General features: G+C 39.7%; 1 protein-coding gene across 3 annotated transcripts in view; it reads left to right on the top strand.

The window, feature by feature from the left end:
* hdac8 (histone deacetylase 8) overlaps window positions 1-20202 on the top strand; it is a 64475-nt gene that overhangs the window by 40676 nt on the left and 3597 nt on the right. Inside the window, exons 10-12 of one of the 3 annotated variants that reach the window (XR_006827295.1) lie at window positions 1224-1325; window positions 5428-5533; window positions 14168-14184. Coding sequence is in view for 1 of the 3 variants with exons in the window: in XM_046063712.1 (XP_045919668.1) it covers window positions 5428-5533; window positions 14168-14190 (129 nt within the window). In the remaining 2 variants the exon portion in view is untranslated. Of the gene's footprint in view, window positions 1-1223; window positions 1326-5427; window positions 5534-14167; window positions 16475-20202 lie in introns of those variants that run through there. The other 2 variants (XR_006827294.1, XM_046063712.1) reach the window with 2 other exon arrangements.

Genomic DNA, 20202 nt, shown 5'->3' with positions numbered 1-20202 from the left:
ATGGGTTGATAAATATGATTTCCATTGATAATTTTTGTGTGATTTTGTTGTCAGCACATTCAACTATGTAAAGAAAGGAGTATTTAATGAGATTATTTCATTCATTCAGATCTAGGATGTGTTATTTTAGTGTTCCCTTTATTTTTTTGAGCAGTGTATTATACAAACAGTTTAACCAAATTTCAGCAAGAAAACCATTCTCACAATTCACCCTATAACACATACAGACATAGACACGAGCCTACATCTGTTTCATACATAAATACCCTACAGTATAATATCAAAGCAAAGTAAAAGGAGACAGAAAAGAGTGGGGGAAAAATTTAATTGGGGGTTTGGAAAATATGGCAGAAAATGTTGCCAGATTTTCTCACAGTTACAAATTAAATTTGTTCAAAACACAATCACTATACATGCACTACACAGGCTCTCTTGTGCTGCCAAGTTACTGTTTTAAAATGTAAAGCAGGGATGTTGAACTGAACCTTTCGATTGAGCAGACTTACATTTTTTCCAGACAGCATGTTCTTTGCATGAGCAGGGTCGTATACTCTGAAAGAAACATGAGGCTACACAATACCTAAAGTGACACAATAGAGACACAAGGAAATATTTATACTTAAATGTGGTGCAAAGCTTGAATCTAATTGTAGTATAGTAGTAGTAGTGGTGGTGGTGGTGGTGGGGCATCATGCCTTAAAAGGAAAACTGTCAGATGAATCTGTAAAAGATGGAATGATGAAAAGGTGGGGAGGGTGGGAGAGTGCAGATGCAGAGAGAGGAAGGTGTACGTGCTCAATGTGACTGTGATTTGGGCATCGGCCCGTTTTTCTTTCCTTGTTGAAAACATTTATTAGATAGCAGCTTGATAGCAGACGGAGTCCATTTGTTTCCCAGAGACGTTTTCCCCTCCGCTGTGCAGCTCGGCATCCTTCATAGCTGGAGATCCTGCTGATCACTGTCAAAACAAACACACACACACACACACACACACACACACACACACTGCTGTCCACAGATGGTCTCATGCACACAAATACACACTCATGTTCTGTCTTTCAACTTTAGACACAAGCAGTCATAGATGCACATGTCCTGGTGTGTAGATGGATATATATTAAAATACCAATACTACTACTAGCACTATCTTACCTAATACTACTACTACTGCTTGTACTGGTTTATTAGTACTATTACTATTATTATTTGCTATTACTTTGTAGGGCTGCCCCCTGAAAGTTGACAACTCAAGTAATCAGTCAAGACCCCGAGTCGACTCCAACCACCACTTCTTTTTAGCTGCATAACTACGGCTGTTACTACAGGTACTAATATTGCATCTTCCATTACTGTTGCTGTGGATGTTAGGTTACTACTACTGACTGCCACCACACTACTTCTGTTCCAACAATTGCACTATTATTAATACTATTAATATGCTATTTAATATTATACTTAGTAACACATACTGAAAATATAATACTACTGCTGCTACTGCTATGATCACAACTTCTCACACCACTGCTACTATTAGTGCCACTATATTATTATTCTTAACTGTACTATTGCTACTTCCACATTACAAGTACTTTGACAGCCCTACTACTGCTTTACTGATGCCGCCTCTACTGTTACTTCAAGAATAAATGAGTAGAGTGGATTGAGTAGGAAAGAATATAACAGACTTTTTAATTTCACTTTTAGATAAAGGTGTGGACTCAATTTAAAAAAACAAAAAACAAACAAGCTGTACGATAATCATCTTTAATGATAGTATTTATAGAAATTTATTTTGAAGAGCTTTAGGTTTGCACACGCACACCTCTTTCACTCGGTCAAGGCCAGTGTTTCTCATACAAACAAGCTCATAGGAGCAGTGAGTGATGGGCAGAGGGTCCATGTTAAGGACCATGGTAAATAAACTGAGACCTTCCACTATTTATCTCCCCGTGTGTCTCTGCCAGAGACACTGGAGCCAGTCAGCTGGTATTTTTTGTCTCTTGACCTTGTCCAGGTGACGTAGATACGCTGCGTCACTGGATCATCCACTAAAGTCAGTCTTTTATCATTTGTCATTTTATCTCACGCACTCACCTAACAGCATTTGTCTCTCATTCTACAGGTCTCTGTTGTCTGAAAGATATTAGTTATATTATAAGAATGTTATAATCATATTATAGTAAAATTGGTGTTTCTTTTTAGGAGTGTCTGCACATCTCTCTTTCTTGGTTCTCGGTTTCTCTGGTCATCCAAGTCAAACAAGCAGTGAGACTGTGTGTGTGTGTGTGTGCGTGTGTATTTGTGTGGCTGGACAGCAGGAGAGAGAGCAATGGGTTCATGGGAATACATTTTGTGTGTGTGTGTGTGTGTGTGTGTTAAATAGCTACTCTCATGTTGAGCTTTGTTGAGACCGGAGGTAAGACACAGAAACTCATCTGAGCTAATTGGAAACAGACAGACACACACACACACACACACGCACGCGCGCGCGCGCGCGCGCGCACACTGAGAAAGGGCCTTACTTTTGTATGCATGTACTGTAGCAAATATCCATTGACCTTCACTCAAACACGCACACACATATTTATACACTCTTAACTTCATCTACATTTACCGCACACAAACTAGCATGCATTCCCTTTCCCTGACTCACACATGCGTGCGCAAACACACACACACACACACACACACACACATATATACACACACACACATATATACACACACACACACACACAGGGCTATTAAACAAAGACAGAGTAGTCTTTGTCTTTCAAGTACACAAAAGTGTACTCCTACTGCATGTTGGCACAGCTGTGTGTGTGTTGCCAACAGACCGTCTGAAGTCTTCTCTAATAACATCCATCTAATCCACTAAAGAGTCTCAATCCAAATCAAGATATCCGTGTCTTTAAAATTGCTGTGGCATTAGCGTAGAAATCATTACAGGATGTTTGCAGAATCACTTCGCCATCTTAAAGGAGAACTCTGAATGATACAGGTATACCACTGCAGATATAAATTGATTAATGGATTAGTGTTGCAAGTGTTGAAAACACAAACATTGTTATTTTTATTTTTTTTGCAGGCAGTGTTACATGAGGAAAATAAAGAAAAATTCACCCCCACAATCCCAATAATTAGTTGCAGCGCTAATCACATTTGTCTCTGCGTGTTCAGTACAACTGAATGTGTGTTAGCCTAGCTTAGCACAAAGACTGCCTTACTGTTCCTTTAAGTCTGAAAATAATACAACAAATGTAATAGTGGTCCTGATTTAAAAACCTTTTAAATATAGTTTGACGAAAACAGTGTTAACGTAAGGCACACTTAGCTTCTATCTTTTTTTTTTTGCATTTAACATTTTGCATGTCATGGTCTTCCTCAGAGACTGGAATTTGCTCAGCTGTCATCGAGATAGCTTAGTTGCCATCACATGATTGATACCATGCTTACACTAGGAGGTTTGTATATTGGGAAAGAAAGGCAAACTCCATCTGCTGAGGGAATACCATGAGATACAGCTGAAAGCTCAGTGAAAAGCTAGTGGACCTTGAGTTGAGATTTTATTTTTTTGTCCAGCTACAGTTTATTAGGTCAAGAATGAACTTTCAACTTTTGAATATAATTTCTGTACAGGTGGTTTTAAACTGACAAACACAGAGCATCTCAATTTAAAGACAAATTCTTTATATATGTAGTACATGTGGAGGAATATGGCCCTTTTGGTTTAGGCCTCAGTCACCTTGCCTCGTTCTCCACGTTCTGCTGAGTCTTCAGAGTCCAAGGCTTTCACAACAGTCGCTGCGAATGGACTGACGCACTTGTGGTCAGACCTGGCCTCCGAGTTTGTTTTGCTCTCATGGCACTGAGTCACGGCCCGACAAATACCCTGGAAATACATTTTTTCAACTGACGTGCTCTGGTTTTAACTTCTGATTGAACTCACTCTCTGGATTTCCACCTGTTTTTCTTTTTTTCTCATATTGGCTGGTTTTGTTTCATGGAATTGGTTTGACTCTGCATGAATTGCCAGGAGCCTTTGGTATTTGCTGAAATCATCTGAGGCTTTTTCCCCCCTTTTTGTTCATGTTGGTGAGGCACAGCCTGTCCAGTGGAGGTTTGACTGATTTTGTGGTTCCTCCTCTGTGTTCTGCATTAGATTTACTTTCTTTACACGAACCAGGCTAGACTGTCTCATACTTTTCTTTGTGTTAATGCAGCTCCCAGACAGCACACAGAAAAGGAATATGTGTCCATCTGACAGTTGGTCTGTCCACCACTTTGGTGCAGACTGAAACAAATATTGCACAGATTGCCATGAACCTTTATACATTTATTCGTGGTACCCAGAGGATGAATCCCTTTAACCTTGTTTATCTCCTGACTTTTCTCTAGCGCCACCATGAGGTTCACATTTGTGGTTTTGAGTGAAATATTTCTACAGCTATTGGATAGATAAAAATGTGATCCCCTGAGTTTTCATCTTGTGTTTTTTTTTTTTTTTTATTTGTCCAGTACTAGTATGACCTAATATCTGCAAATTGATTCCTGTCAGCCTCAGCTGTACTTTGTGTGCAGTCTTACTTAGCAATTGTTAGCATGCTAACACACTAAACATAATAAACATGGCTATACCTGCTAAACATGAGGATGTAAGCATCATCATCATGACGACGCATGCTGTAGTTGCTCTTGTATAGTTTCTATTTTATTCTTTTCTTATTTTTATTTTATATACCTATTATTTGTTATTGCACTTTATTTATATCTACAGTTTCCTGTCTTTGTGCTTCTGCAACACCCACATTTCCCTTCTGGGAATCATAAAGTTTTATCCTATGTTTGCATGCCGAGGCTAGCTATTTAGCTCAAAGCGCTGGTTTGCTAAAGTACAAAGTACAGCCTCACAGAGCAGCTAACATTGCTTGTGAATTCTTTGTCTTGTTTTTACATCACTTTTTAAACAATTTTAGTCAAGAAAGGAGAAAACTATAATTACTACTACTTTCACTCCTAACAGTAATGCTACTAATAATTTAAATAGATTTATTTGATCCACAATATGGGGGGAGAATCTATAAAATTAACCAGAAAGAATGAGAAGAAGATACGTTGGTTGAGGAGAGTGTACCTCAATGTGTTTTCCACTGTTTTTAATTTATTTCATTTCAAAAACGATCCCTCAAAGCCTGTGTACATATTCATCACCAGTCAGTTTCACAATATCAACTCTTCAAAGTCCTAAAATTTCTAGGAAAGCAGCTGCATTCTTTAAAAAAAGAGACAAAGAAGAGAAAGTGTGCTTTGGCACTCTGCTGCAGTGACTGTGTGCAGATGTGAGGGATGAAAAAATGGCTGTGAAAAAGAGAAATGTAGAAATCCATAAATCCAGAAGTTGTCATAATGATTGTTGTGATGTGTTAGTTTTTTACAGAGTACGGCCCTGACTACTCGCTGGAGATAAGTCCAAGCTGTCGACCAGACCGCAACGACAGCAAACACCTGGACCAAGTCATCAGCACCATCAAAGGTGTGTGTGTGTGTGTTATGTGTCTGTGCTTGTGTGCATGTACAGGTGTGGATGAGGGTAAACAGGTGGGTGGGTGTTTGTGTGTCTCCCTGAACCCTGTCTCACCTAACAACCCTTTTCTCTCTGCATGTTTCTTTTTATGTGTGGTTTCATGTGTCTGTTCTTGTTTCCATACGTCGCTGTGTGGGATGAAAGTCTGACTTGTTCTTCTTCTCTTTTTTTTCCCTCTCCTCCCTGTTGCTCTTGACATCCTTTTGTGTGTGAATATACTGCTGACCCCGCTCTTTTTACCCACAACCTCCTCACTCAGAGTCTGGGTCTTGATACATGTGGTATTAGTAACCTTTTTGCATCTTTCTATTTCTATATGTTCCTTTTTATATGTGTGTTTGTATATGAATCTGTGTGTGTCTGTAGCCATGTGGTTAAGCCTAAAGCTGGGCCTTTGGTCCCTGCGCTGACAGCCCGCAGCACCCAGGAGAGATCCTCCGGCAGGGTGAAACTTAGGCGAAAAGTTGAGCGGCGGGAGAATAATTGTTAGGAAGACGAGGTCAGAAACAGGCGAGGAGTATGTCTGCGAGTCGAGTTTATTTTCCGTAAATTATGCTTTATATAGCCAGGTTTTTTGAGAGACCAAAAATCTGAATTTGATCATTGGGTGTCTTGTAAATGTTAAAAAACCGGTGTGATGAAGTGTTAACCACAGACCCAACAGGAAATCCTCCTTCCTTTCCCTCCATCAGTGAAATGTTATATTTGACACAGCATTTATCCTGTGTGTGTGTGTGTGTGTGTGTGTGTGTGTGTGTGTGTGTGTGTGTGTGAGAGAGAGAGAGAGAGTGATTGAATGAAAGGTGCTAAAACACTGTGGACCTTCTCAGATTTCTTGCATTCATCCTGGCAACTCTCTACATAGCAAATGGGGCATTTTACAGCTGTTTTCCACACTGAAGTGCCAAATGTAATAGAAGTGCTATTAAATCGCTTCTTCAATGTAGTGTGACGGGACAGATTGATTGGCAAGCTCAATTCTGTCACCTTTCACTCCCTCTGCGAATGATTATTTTTATGATTTAATATAGTCAAACACATAAATGACAGGTGTATCCTATTGTAGCAGGTGAATCTAGAACAGTGATTTCATTGTGGGTCATTCTACCTGCTAACTGATACACGTAACGCCTGGACTGCTATACTGAAGACCAATAAATAATCTCCAAAATCCATTCTGTTCATCTGAAATTGGTAAAAAAAAAATAAAAAAGCTTATTTCCTATGTTCGGTCAGGTCTGAAACCAAAACAACACGCAGCCATGTCCAATTAAGCTAATTATCAAACCCCTTCCTAAACGTTGACTTCACGAATTTGAATTAAGATGTGATCAGATAGAACCTGAAGTGAATTTAGGAGGCTGTTGAAAATGTTTAAACTTGGCTTCATGTAACAAATCTTTCTACATTATCTCTCTACGACAAAACATTCGCACATTAGTTGTCATAATGTGCACCAGCTCGTTACTGAGGAACGCTATGGAGGCAGTTGGTCTGAGTAATACAGCAGCAACTCAGGTCAGCTTTTTTATGGCAACCCGCAAAACCAGTTTCGTGTGGGGTTGCTATGAAGACCATCTACGTTGAGGGGGTACTATATCTGCAACAGAAAACGGAGGACTGGACACCAAAAGTTGAGTGAAGTAGAGGTGAGGCGAGTTGAGCTGGTTCAAGCGATGGGTAAGCGGCAAAAAACAGAAGGAGGCACGACCCTGTGGAGCAATTCAGTATTACAGTTAATTCACACAGAAGTCTAACTGAGTAAAAGTAGAAAAAATGTAGACACACACTGCACACTCGCAGTAGATGCATATAGTAAGAGACTTGTGTTTGTAAAGGAAAAATATCTGTTCTCAAATTTTTTCCACATTAAGAGTGGTTGTGGTATCAATTAGCAACTAAAATTTAACAGAACAACTCATCTTACTGTTGCAAATGACAAACAAAAACCCTGCTGGATGTAGTAGCAGCTTAACCAAACAGCATTAAGTTCTCCGCTCTGAAGAACTCCAGGTCATATCAAATCAGGGTAACAGCAGTTTATTTGCCGAAAACAGTTGGTCTGTTGGCTCGCATTAAATCATCATGACCGGAGGGTTTGAAAGTATCGCTGGTTTCCAGTCATGCTGCTTTTATTAGGGGCGACAGAGGGAACGAGTAGATGAACGGATGGACGGAGAGAATAAAAGGGAGGAGAAATTAAATACAGACGAGCCAAAGATGGAGAGAAACTGGGAAAATGTGTTTGGCTGCTGCGTCCCATCTGCCTTTCCTGTCAGATACCTTTTTCCCTGTCCTGCCTTTGTTCAGTCAGAGTTGGTTCAGTGTGTAAATTTACTGAATATTTAGCTATTGCTTGGATGTATTTGATTTTGCATCTTTTTTCCCTCCCTCAAAATATATTTTACAAAATGTATCTCCATACTTTTTGTGCCCGTCCCTATTATTGTTACTGGACAAAGATGATCCCATATGACCTTTTGTTATTTTAATATTTTTAAAAATTTACCCTCTTTTTTTTCAGTTTCACCCTCTCATTATGTGAATCTGGAGGATTTTTGCGGCTTCTCTATTCCCCTCTTTCTTCTATTGAGGTTTTGGTCCTGGTTTCAACCTGTCACATCTGTTTAATGTCCATACTCATTCTTTCTTTCTTTTCTTTTGTCTCTCTGTCTTTTCGACCAACTTATTTTCTCCGTCAAGCCAGAAACAACTTTTTTGTCAAGGAGTTCTGTCACAAAGGCGCTCTACCACACAACAAGCAAACACCAAACCAAATGAGAAGTGACCACATTATAAATGTAAATACTGAAGAAAAATGTGTGTGTCTTTTCGTCTCCATCTCTGATTAAAGAAAGCCCTACATGTCTGCTGACTTAACTAATGCGTACACATGAACACAGAATAAGGATTGGCTTTAACAGACACACACACACACACCTCTAGGCAAACATATCCACATGACATCATTGGGGTGGATAAGTGTTTCTCTGGTTTGGAAGTGCTGTGCTGCTCATAAACATTGGTTTCCCTGAGAAACTGGGCAGTGTGAGATGTATGTTTGCGTGTGTGTGTTTGTTTGTGTGCCCACATCTGCTCTGTTTGCTGGCACGAATTGACTGTACAGATTTGAATCTTTAAAGCGGTAATATCCAAAATTCTTTCTTTTCGTTAAGCATGTGTTATGTCCCAAACCCATATGTTTAACTAACACTGTACATCACACACAACACAATATGTGCTCAATGCTCACTATGAGAAAATACTATTTTGTATCAACAGGAAATGATTCAAAGCATGCTTATAATTTCTCAATGGATACAGAATGACTTTACTCTTCTTAGAGATTTAATTTTTTCCTGAGGATGGCGCTATTTGAAAGGCTTTGTCAGAAAGGTATTGTCTGTATGGGGACATTTTAGGACAAACTCAGCATACCTGTTAGGCTCAGCTCTACAGAGAGACGGATTCAGACTAAGCGTGACTTTTGTCAACCTCATCAGCACCTAATTTCCTTAGATTCTGCTGTGTGTTGAGCCAACCCGTTCTCACTCCCTGACTCCTCACATATGGACACATGGTCAAGACCCATCGGCGTCAGTTTGTAATGCACTGTGGATCCCCATAGCATCATAGTTCAACGCAGTGGAGGAAGCCCTGCAGCATCAGTTTTTGACGGTAAAGGCAGGTATATGATATTTAACACAAAAGACTGAGTAAGGTGGTTTGGGTGGATGGAGGGCCACAACACCAACTTTGAACCAGGAGACCAGTGTTCATGTCCTGCGTGAAACAAAACGTCAGCATTAAATATTTTTATTTAAGTTACACGAGTTACATAAATTGCAGAAGTTTCGCAAGTGACGTAAGTTAACTTACGTGTTACCTGACCTACATAGTTATTTTAACCGAAACATGATCTTTTCCTAACCTTAACCAAGTACTTTCTGTGCCCAAACGTAACCAAATTAATAACGTTTCACAACTTTAATAACGTGCCGTTTAAAAATGGCGACGTTTCAAATGTCTAAAAATGATGCTAAAGGGCAACCCAGGGCGTTAAAAAGCGACGACAAAGGGCCTTGACCAATGTCAATATGTGACGAGTTGGAAGCAAGAATGTGTTGGTTGAGCCGACTGATAATGTTAGCATGCTTGTGTGCTAACATTATCAGTGTTAGCAATAAGCTTGTCGGCTTTACTCTGCATAGAAAAACTTTACTTTATTGTCAAATTTGGCTCAAGTTTTATTAGTATGTGCTGTAATTAATTAGGTGTTCTTAGGCTCAGCTATACTTTCAGCTGAATACTAAACATTTGAACATTAGCATATTAACGTACGCAGAATTATCTCTACAAGACTTAAGCTGATGATACACAGAGCAACTTTTAGAGCAATGGTGCTGGGCAATGTTGCCGTCAATGGTAATGCGTAAAGATTACTACCATAATACCCTTCCCCCACCACTCCGCCACTCGCCCTGCACCGCCGCTATCCGTTCAAAACATAGTCAGACTTGCCACTAGCAAGATTGCCCAGCAACATTGCTCAAAAGGTTGCCCCGTGTATCATCAGCTTTAAAGCTTTGCTTTGAGCTGAATGCTAACGTTAGCACTCTTGTTTTCGGTGTCTCTTTAATGTCCTTATCTTCTTTCTGTAAAGCACTTTGCAAACTCTGTTTTGAAAAGCGAAATATAAATAAAGTTTTTTTGCTTTAAATAGCAGTTTTATGTTTAAATGCTGAAGTCAGCTTGTAATGGGTTATAATGTTCATGGTTAGGATGCTACTTTTAGCATGTTACTCTTTTTAGTAAGTTTTGGTATGTCGGTGTACCATAGTAATAACGATTTTAGCAAGTTACCTGAGGCTGACATTATGAGTGGCACAAAGTCAGTTGTCAAGATATGTTTCTCTGGACCAAACATTTGTGTTCCTAGAGCCACATTGCTAGCGTGGATAAAAACTCATCACCTTAGCTGCCAAGTCAGTTCATGCAGCAGAAATGACAAAAGCCAACATGGTTCTCATCAGAAATTTGTTGGTTTATTTATTCTCCCAATATAACTGGCCAGATTTTCACTTAATGTATGCGATAGAATAAACAAATGATACACATTGTGGCAAATATTAAAAGCAATATTGTCTCTCTGGTGTTTCCTATTTAGGGGTTACTCAGTCTTTCCTGTTGTTTCTGTCTCATACAAACACACTAAGGGTTGTTAAGCGGGTGTATTAATTAAAATGTGATTTTTATTAGGTGACTGTCAGAGGCAGCAGCAGCTGTCTGTGTATTTACAACTCTTTGTTTACGAGACTCTGGTAGCGTGATTTCCCCAGGGTGTGTGTGTGTGTGTGTGTGTGTGTGTGTGTGTGTGTGGCCTTCAGCTTCATCAGTGTGTGTAAACTGCCAGCCTTTCTGTGTGACTGTATCTTATCTGTGTGTGTGTCAGCATGGAAATATGGCAGCATCTTTACTTCCTGCTTCTCTTGCTCATTAATTCACCCCTGTGCTGACAAGATGCTTGTCATTTCACACACACACACACACACACACACACACACACAATAGAATAATATACATTCACACAAAGATATACATCAAGACGTGAAACATGTTCAGAGAAGATATATGTACATATTCAAACTCGAATACGTAGTATTGGGGGGGAGACACACACACACACACACACACGTCCAGTATACCCACCCACAGACGCTGTGATAGATAGATGTTCACAAGTAGTAAATATCAGAGGCCCCCATGGACACTCATCACTTCACGTGAATTTACCGTCTACATCTGGAAAGTGAGGAGAAGCAGAGAGGGAGAGATATCTGAGGGGGGTTAAAGCTGGGGTAAAGCAGGCAAGTTATTTCAGAAGCACTTTTTATTATATTTGTTGAAATTCTCTTTACATCCGAACACTAAAATGGGTAAAAAATCTGGTATCTGTGGCTGTTGCAGCTTTTTTCCGTTTGATGCTTTCAGTCTAGCTGTTTCTCCAGCGTTGCCTACACCAGCTTTAATCTACATCTATTTCATAATTGACATCTTTCAATTAATTTTATAGTCTATAAAATATCTCAAAATAATAAAAAAATTCCCAACATAAGTTTCCAAAGGCCATCAGACGTCATCAAATTGCTTTTATCCAACCAACTGACCAGCATCAAAACGTATTCAGGAAGAGAGGGATGAAACTGAGGAAGAGGGATAAAAGAAAAAATATAGTACCAGTAACAAATGAAAGATTTTAATCTATTTTGCTTTTGTTAAGCAGAATGTCCTGTTAGCTGTCTTTCAGTCAGTGTTGCTGAGGGACTAAATGTGACTGGTCTTCCTCTTTTCTAATACAGTTTTCCTGTTTTTAGCACACGTCGTGATTTTTCTGCCTTTTTTTGCATTGTTTGCAACCGTTGCCCCAGAGACTCAGTCAGCAACTATCTGTCCTTAGTTGCCTCATTCTTTATTGTTCAAGTATAAACACAGAACCCAGTATGACTCACTTGTAGCTATAAATGCCTTTTGTTGCTGCGATTAACAGTAATCACTGCCTGAATTTGTCGCGGTCAAACTATTACAAATTATGTAATGCGGCCAGGGAAAGCCTTAATCTAAAAAAACGACGATTGTGCTGAGGAAACCCCTTGGATAGTCTCAGCAAAAAACCCTACTATTATAGGCTCACTGCTTCATAGTGTAGTGGAAAGAACAGTGAAAGGCAATGTTTAGGCTGAAAATGGCTCTGCATTTCAAGCTCAAGAGACCGCGTCGATGTGGAACAAATGAAGATGACATACGAGGAAATATCAAAGAAGTAATTCCCAGCTAATGTTTCAATCATGTAATTCTTGAGTTACACTGTGTTTATCAGAGAATATTGAAGAGTAGCTCAGCTATTTTGAAAAAATAGAAATAAGGAATGCATTTATATGTTTGTATTTATGAGGAAATTTAAATGATGCTGTTTTTTTAAGTATATTTATAGTCACAAAAACATTATGACTACTTTATTTTAGAAAACACACCAAACTGAGTCAGCTGTAACAGCTTTATACCGAGTGTTGCTATTGGGAGTGTGTGAAAAGTAAATAAATACAAAAGTAACAGATAAACAGCCAGTTTCCGACACTCTAAATGGCAGTAGTTGCAGGAATGCAAATGTTACAGACTGCTGAAGACAAAAGAGATCAAGCCTAAACATCAACAATTAAAGGATAACAATGTATTCGCTATGGATTCACATAAACCACAGATCCACAACAGCCACTGTGTTTTTACCGCAGTGAAAATACTATCAAACAACCCATGAAACCATCCCATCTATTGTGTAAGTACGCTGAAGTAAGCCCATCTGACAAGCTCGTGGGGGTTTGTTGGACAAAAAAAACAGTTACATGGCTATCTAACACCAAAACACTGCACAAAGCATTATAATACTGTGAGAGAGGTTTCTCTCACGTTTCTCTTTTCTGTCCTGACAGTTGTGGGATAAACAGTGGGTTTACACTGTTAACTGTTACAACTGGATGACTACACTGTGGCCAAAGTTGGCGAGATTTAAGTGTTTGGCCAGATGACCTATGTCATGTGCCAACACAGTGACCTTGTTAAAATGAATCAGGGCCTAAAGCCTCACTAGCAGGCTTGGCCAGTAGACACAAGTTGCTTAAGATGTGCGGTTTAAAGAATTCCTGGGTGTTGACATTTTAATCTGTGCTTGTATTTGGAGTTGCGGGTTTAAACCACCGGTGGTGTCACCTTCTTTACAAAAACAGATACGGAAAGCGAGGCCTAGCGATCAGCCTCCAGAGGACACACACATACATGGAAGTATTAAAAACAGTTTTTTTCCAGTGTGCTTCTCGATAAAGCCGGTGCTGTCGTTGCACATGACAGGACTCCACTGACAGCTCCACAATGGCCAACAAACAGGACATCCTCCCTCACTGCGTCAGGGCAATTACTCATCCACTGTGTGTGTATGTGTGTGTGTGTGTGTGCGCGCGCGCAACATGTTTATTTTTCTCAATCAGGCTATTGAACATAACAATAGACAAACGAAGCAGCATTGTTTGCAGTGTAACATATAAAGTAAACGGACGACTAGACTTTATAATGCAGCTATTGTGTCAGAACTCTGTGTGTATGTCAGACATGGAAACCAGTCTGTGTCCTCATGCAAATGAACTCGCTGTCTAACCTAGTGTTGCTTAACGTTGTTTTTACATATCTTTACATATCGATTCCCTTTTTTGCATGCTTGTATTTTCTGAGGAGCGACACGGCTTACCTCGGCCAGATGTTATTTTGCATCCTCATTGGCACAAATGTGTGTGTGTTTGTGTTTATGTGTGCGTTTCTCCTCCATACTGCTTCCATCCTTGGTTTGGTTTCTCCTTGTGTCTGATATATGTGTATTTAGCCTTGTTTTGTGTTCCACTTATTGTGATGACTTTGTCCCCTTTTCATTCCTCCCCCTTCCTGTTTGTTTGTGTGTACATGTGTGTGTCTGAATGTATTTGTGTTCATGCATCCACCTCACCCTCTCATTTCTCTCTCTCTCTCTCTTGTTTACAGGGAATTTAAAGAATGTGGTTTAGGAGTCAGCAGCCTCCTCCTCCTCCACACACACACACACACACACACACACACACACACACACCCACCATGTTTCCAAACCAGGTCGATGCTCGGCGGCTTTAATGAAGACAATATGGAGCGGACCCCTTCGGCCCTGAGGCACGGAGCAAACGAGGGAGGGATGAAGGCAGCAAAATGAGAGCGAGTGAGGGTTTTTGGAAAACATTAGCTGAGTGTTTCCAGGGGAAAACAGCTTAATAGAGGGAGGGGGGGGGGGGGACAATGTTCAGTGTTTGCTGTTTTTAATCATTTGTTTTTTTGGAAAAGGTACATGTGTGTGAATGAGAGGGTTTGTGGTGAGTTCAGCAAGGGCTTGTAAAAATGAATTACAGCATTTTTTTCAGTGCACCCAGAGTTTTTGGTATCAAGGGATGCGTTTGTGTACATCCCATCAGTCAGAGAGATTGTAAACTAAACAGAAAAACAGATTTTTGCAGGCGTCCGGTTTCATGTTCACCCTGGTGCTGCTGTGATTTCAGCCCCCTGAGGACAGAAAATCACTAAAACAGACAAAAGGGTTCCCCAAAGGCCTCGTTATACTTGTAAAAACTCCTGGGTTTCTGAACAGGTCCGGAAATTCCTGAAAAGTACATTAAATTAATTCTCTTGTCTTGAGAAACTTGGAAAGTTTACAAATAAACAGTCTGGAAAAGTTTGCAAAATAGCCGGTTACACATTGTGGAAGTTGATTTGCTCGGGCACATTGTTTTGACCGCTGGGCAAAATCTGCAAATTAAACATCTGGACAGAGTTTGGAATTTTAAATGGAAAATATGCAGGGAAAGTTAAAAACTTTTTTCCATAGACAGACAATAAAAAAGATTACATGAACTTTTGGAGGATTTTAGATAAAAGCAGCAGTCTGGCTCGACAGGAGAAGAAAGCAAAATCAATTTATTTCAGGTCATTAAATAAACAGGACTGGAAACGTTTGAAGGTCACTACAAAGTTCTGTATGATTCCTAGCTGTAGCATCACATTTGTCAATGTGTTTAACTTCCATTATACCTTTTGTCATTGACTGATATCTTGGGAATCTGTGGGAACTTTAAAAAAGCAAGAATTGGTGGAGCCCAGTCTGCAGTATAAACAATTCCTCTGTTAAAAAAAATAAACAAAACGTGATCTGCACTGTTGCTATAATGTCTCCAAGGTTATCTGCAAAGTAAATGTATAGTTTGTAGGTTTTTGTTTTTAAAACTCATCGCAGAAAATCGCAGTTTCATTCTTTAATGTAGGTCATTAAGATGCCTAAAACGACTCTAAACATAGATGCAAAGTGCATCTGTTTAGTCCCATGTCTGTAGAAGTTTGGAAAAACAGAAAAATCTTGTTTAATCCCCCCAGCTGTAGTGTTTGTGATGTGGCACGCTAGTCACATCGCACAGCTTTAACTGCTTCACATCAAACTGAACAGCGACCAGATCCTCCTAATGAAGCTGAGGCACATGTGGGGTTTTGACACAAGTGGAAAAACAAGTGAAGGCTCAGCGTTGGTAGCAACGCAGAAATGTTTGGAAAATGAATTGGATCCATTTTTGAATTTGGGATTGCACTAACTCTGAAAAAAATCCCAATCCCGTTGTTAGGAGCCAAATTGCCTTTTAAAAAGTTCATTTCTGATTTTAGAAATAGTCGTTTTGCAAACTCATCGTCCAACTTTCAGCCCCAACCATAACCCTACAGTTTTAAACTACATCTTCCATATTTGTTCAAACTCCATCCACTGGAAGATTTGATCAAAAGCTCTGGAAAAAGCTAGAAGGTGGCCCTTGAGTAAAGATTGTTTGTCAGACTATAATAATTGTGGTAACTAAAATCAGTTGTAAAGCATTTAAATCCATTATTATTTAGTTCTGAAGATTCAAAGATCAGTTCTAGTCTTTTTTTGTCATTTTGTTTGTATCTTTCTTGCAAATGTTTTAAAAGTTTGAAAATCCTGCCCTATCTTTCACATTTAACAGGCTACGGGCGGTTTTAAATGTAACTTCCACCACAATGTTTAATTCCCAATATATGTAAGTTACAATACTGTTCACAAAACTGTAAACTCACTGTCATTTAACAAAAATCAAACATGAAATCTTGCACAGGAATATTTTAGCAAATTAATCTATCATATTGTTGCATGGAAACTGTTTCCTTTTTTATGTTTATGCATTTGTGCAACTTTTTATTTTTAACTGTTGCCATGTTTTCATGTACATACCACAGGCGTTTGTTGAAATAAAAGACAGGAGAGCATGTTGTTGTCATGTGTTGCGTTTTAAGCAGTGATTTATGCAGTGTGGGCAGGTTAATAGCGGCTTTAATGGAGAGTGTTTGAAAGAGGAACCACAAATGTCGGGCAGTTTCCTTTAGAAGTGATGTTCCCCAAATGAATGGCCTGGAAATTCACACCAAATGTAGGAGTCACCAGTCAGAGCTGGCATGTGCTGAACAGAAGCGTGCTCTTGTGTATGTGTGTGTCTGAGGATTCCCTGTGATCTTTATGAACACTGCTGCGGTCACCTCTGCGGTTTGAGCCCAACGTAGCCGAAGCAAATGAAACTCATTACACCCTTTACGAGTTTGGAAAAGGAGAGACGATTGAAATTCTATCTCATAAACGGGGAGGAGGAGGAGGTGGGGGGGGGGGTTTACACGGTACCGGGCAGGGACTGTAAACATGAGAGACGTGAGAGCCTTGTGTGCGCTTATGTAGTTTTCTTTGCTCCACGGAGTCAAATTAGAAAAACTCGGGGGGGCCCCAGAGAGGACTCGGGGCACCGCTGGAATCCCTGGACTGCGTTTTCACAAAAGGATTGTGTTCCCTTGTGACCAACGCGATCTAATTTCAGGAGGAAACTGTGTCTTCTGCTTGTTTACTTGGATATGTAGCCAAGCAAAACCTAAAAATACGCAACACCAAATGATACCAAAAAACGTTTAAAGCGACAGAGCTGTTAGGCTCATGTCTCCAACGCTTTGTTGTTGTATGTGTGTGTATTCTAATACCAAAACTTTCCCATGTCATCAGTCTCGCCAAACATTTAGAACACTGGACGCACATTACAATGTTTCAGCTCAGAATCCCTGGGAATCACCATATTGGGCGATTTCGGCACCTCGAGATTTGGAGGTCGGAGGGGTGGATGTAAGTCCAGCTTTCACAGACCACCAATTGACGTTCTCCTTTTTACTAACTGTAGCCACGACCTTTCCCTAACCTTGACCATAGTACATTTACCATAACCACAACTTTTCCTTACCTTTAACTATACCACAGTTGCTGTGCACAGACATTGTAGAAAGAGATTATTTTAAAAATGTTGGCGTTGGACATAAATGTCACTGAATATAATCCAGGGTTTTTTCTGGGGAAAGGAAGACCAATAATTTACCAAGCTATTCCTCTAACTTTGATGAGTAAAACTGAAAAACCCAGAACCTCCCCTCAATCTGTAATTTGAACAAGACCAGGGCAATCAGACAGTACAAGACAGAACATTTAGAATATTTTCCACGTGCCTAGTTATGCCTCAGGCTAACCTGCTCTTACTAAGTGTCGTCGGACTCAAGGGCGTCACTTTGTTATGAAAAGTAGTGGGAACATTTAAGGGCTCAGATTAGGGGTGTGGCAAAACATTTAGTCCACGAGATAAGACAATGCACAATATTGGGGTCATGAGAACATAACAAGAAGATATTTTAACACTGTTTAGATACAAAATTCAGTGATGAAATAAATTACTGGGGGGTCTGGGCGTCCTCGCCCTTAAGATTTTGAGCATTAAACACCTAATTCCTGCTTTTTGGAGACATTTTCTGCACCAACTTATAGTGGAAATGTCTTTATTTATATAAAGGAAAGAACAAAAGGTGACAATTAAGAATATAGAAATATAATGGACTATAATGCAGTAATCAGTAAATAGCTTAAGTTACTTTTTTTGGACAATGCAAATCTGTTTCTTCTATATTTACATGGCATTGCATGTTTTGTTATTGTGCAACAAAACCTTTCTTATTGCATTTACATTTGTTATTTAACATTTCTTGGTGCAAGCAATTTTTAGAACATTTTTAACAAATGCTTTCAAAAAGTGGTGGGGACGTCCCCAGTGTAAATGATGGCTATGGTCGGACTACATAAGGGGAAAAGTGTAGTATAGCTTTTCTTAATAGCCAAACTCAAAGGACAGACCAAAAGCCTGTTGTCTCAGCTGCTGTCTCCTGCCTGCTGCATCTCTCCACCTCCCCAATGTCTCTATGACATCTATTTCTTGTCTTGGAGCGAACAACAAACAGTCTCACCTTGGAGGCTTAAATGGTGTTGTACACCCAAAAAGTGACACAAGTACGTAGTTGTGTGGAGAGTGAAAAAAGAGAGCTTGAGAGAGAAGTTAAAACCTTTCGACCCGTATGGGTTGAATATACAGCAGGGTATATATTTATGTTTTATGTTAGGCCGTGACCCTTTAGCGGAGAAGTGACAAAGTCTGTGTCAGAATGGCGGTGCGGTGTGGATGAATAGGTCAAGTAAACTCAGGACTTGAACTCAGGAGACCAAGTTTCAAGTCCCGTGTGAAAGAAAGTCGACATACGTAACATTAACCAAAACCACATTCTTTTTCTAAACCTAACCAAACTACCGTCATTTCACATGGGACTTAATGTAATGTACTTGAGATCCGATAGCATGTTGCTGGTACTTGCCAACGCTCATACATGTCGTTTTGGGGAACAGTGGGGAGTGGTCATATATGTTGACAATTGACAATCGACCTACTTTGTTGTTTAGATATTAAGACATGGGCAAATTGCTGAGTAAAGTATATAGGATGGTCTGTTTTGGAAAACTATAACCCTTGTGGCCAGCCCCTTCCAAAAAAAACAACACAGTGACATGTACTGGTTGTGAAAATACCTTGCTATGTCTTTAATAACTGACTCTAGTTATTTGTTCCCTAACATCTAATTGGTCAGAAATTACACAAATGTAGGTGCATCTAAGAAAAGTTTACCATCTTATGACAAAATCTGAACATTTTTCTGGGAACAACTGGCCCCAGGCAGGCTACAGTACGTGTTACATAACTTTTGTCCAGTTGCAGCCGCATTTGCATGGAATTTTAATTACCTACAGACAAGATTACATAGATTTTCTGTCATTTGAAAATCCTGCATAAACCAGCCGGGTGATGTAATGTATCCTGTAAAGGAAAAATGATCTTCCACATTACAGTGAAGACAGAGGTTCCCTGCCAGCACTGAGCTGTAATTTGTTTTTGGCTTAAACTGTCTTCCTCCAGACGCATGTAGATTATTTTTTTCCGATATGAAAATGGAAGGCAGTGCTGAAATCTGTGGAGTAAAGGTTTTGGATTTAGTTTTGCTCAATCAGAAGGTGAGGAGTCTTGTCCTGCTCTGGTGACTTCAGCTAATTTTCTCATCCTCGGATCCTCCATCAGTTTCATTAAAACTCCAAATAACACTTAAAAGAAGTTCTTTATTCTTTTCTTGTGAAGTCCAGTCAGTTCATTAAACAAAACAGTTTGACCATAAAGTCTTCCACAGCGAGAAAGGTCATCACCGTAGCTGAACAAGTGATTTCATTGTGATCTAAAGGATCTCATTTTCTAGATGTCTTCCCTTTTCTGGTGTGTGTTGAACACACATTTATTGCTCCATGACAAAAAAACTTTTCCAACGACTTTTATGCAAATCACCACAGGGGCCCCCTCACCACTCAGCCAGTGCTTTGAATAGAGTATCATCTGACCCTCGCCGTTGATTAGTTTAGATAAACCAAAGGCTCAACCTTCCTCTTCCTCTGTGTTTCTGTGGGTTCCTGTTGGGTAAAGAGTTTGCCAGTTGCGCCAAACATTTGCATAGGTCTTGTGAAGCCTGTTTAAATTTGGGGAATTTTCCGAAACAATGCAAAGCGCATCTACTTTGGGAGGGAACAAAATAACTTGTTTTCAGAGCTC

Source organism: Micropterus dolomieu, linkage group LG12 (assembly GCF_021292245.1).
Source record: "Micropterus dolomieu isolate WLL.071019.BEF.003 ecotype Adirondacks linkage group LG12, ASM2129224v1, whole genome shotgun sequence".
Lineage (NCBI taxonomy): Eukaryota > Metazoa > Chordata > Actinopteri > Centrarchiformes > Centrarchidae > Micropterus > Micropterus dolomieu.
Note: the sequence above shows the minus strand (reverse complement) of the source record. Positions and strands in the feature narration are given on the sequence as shown.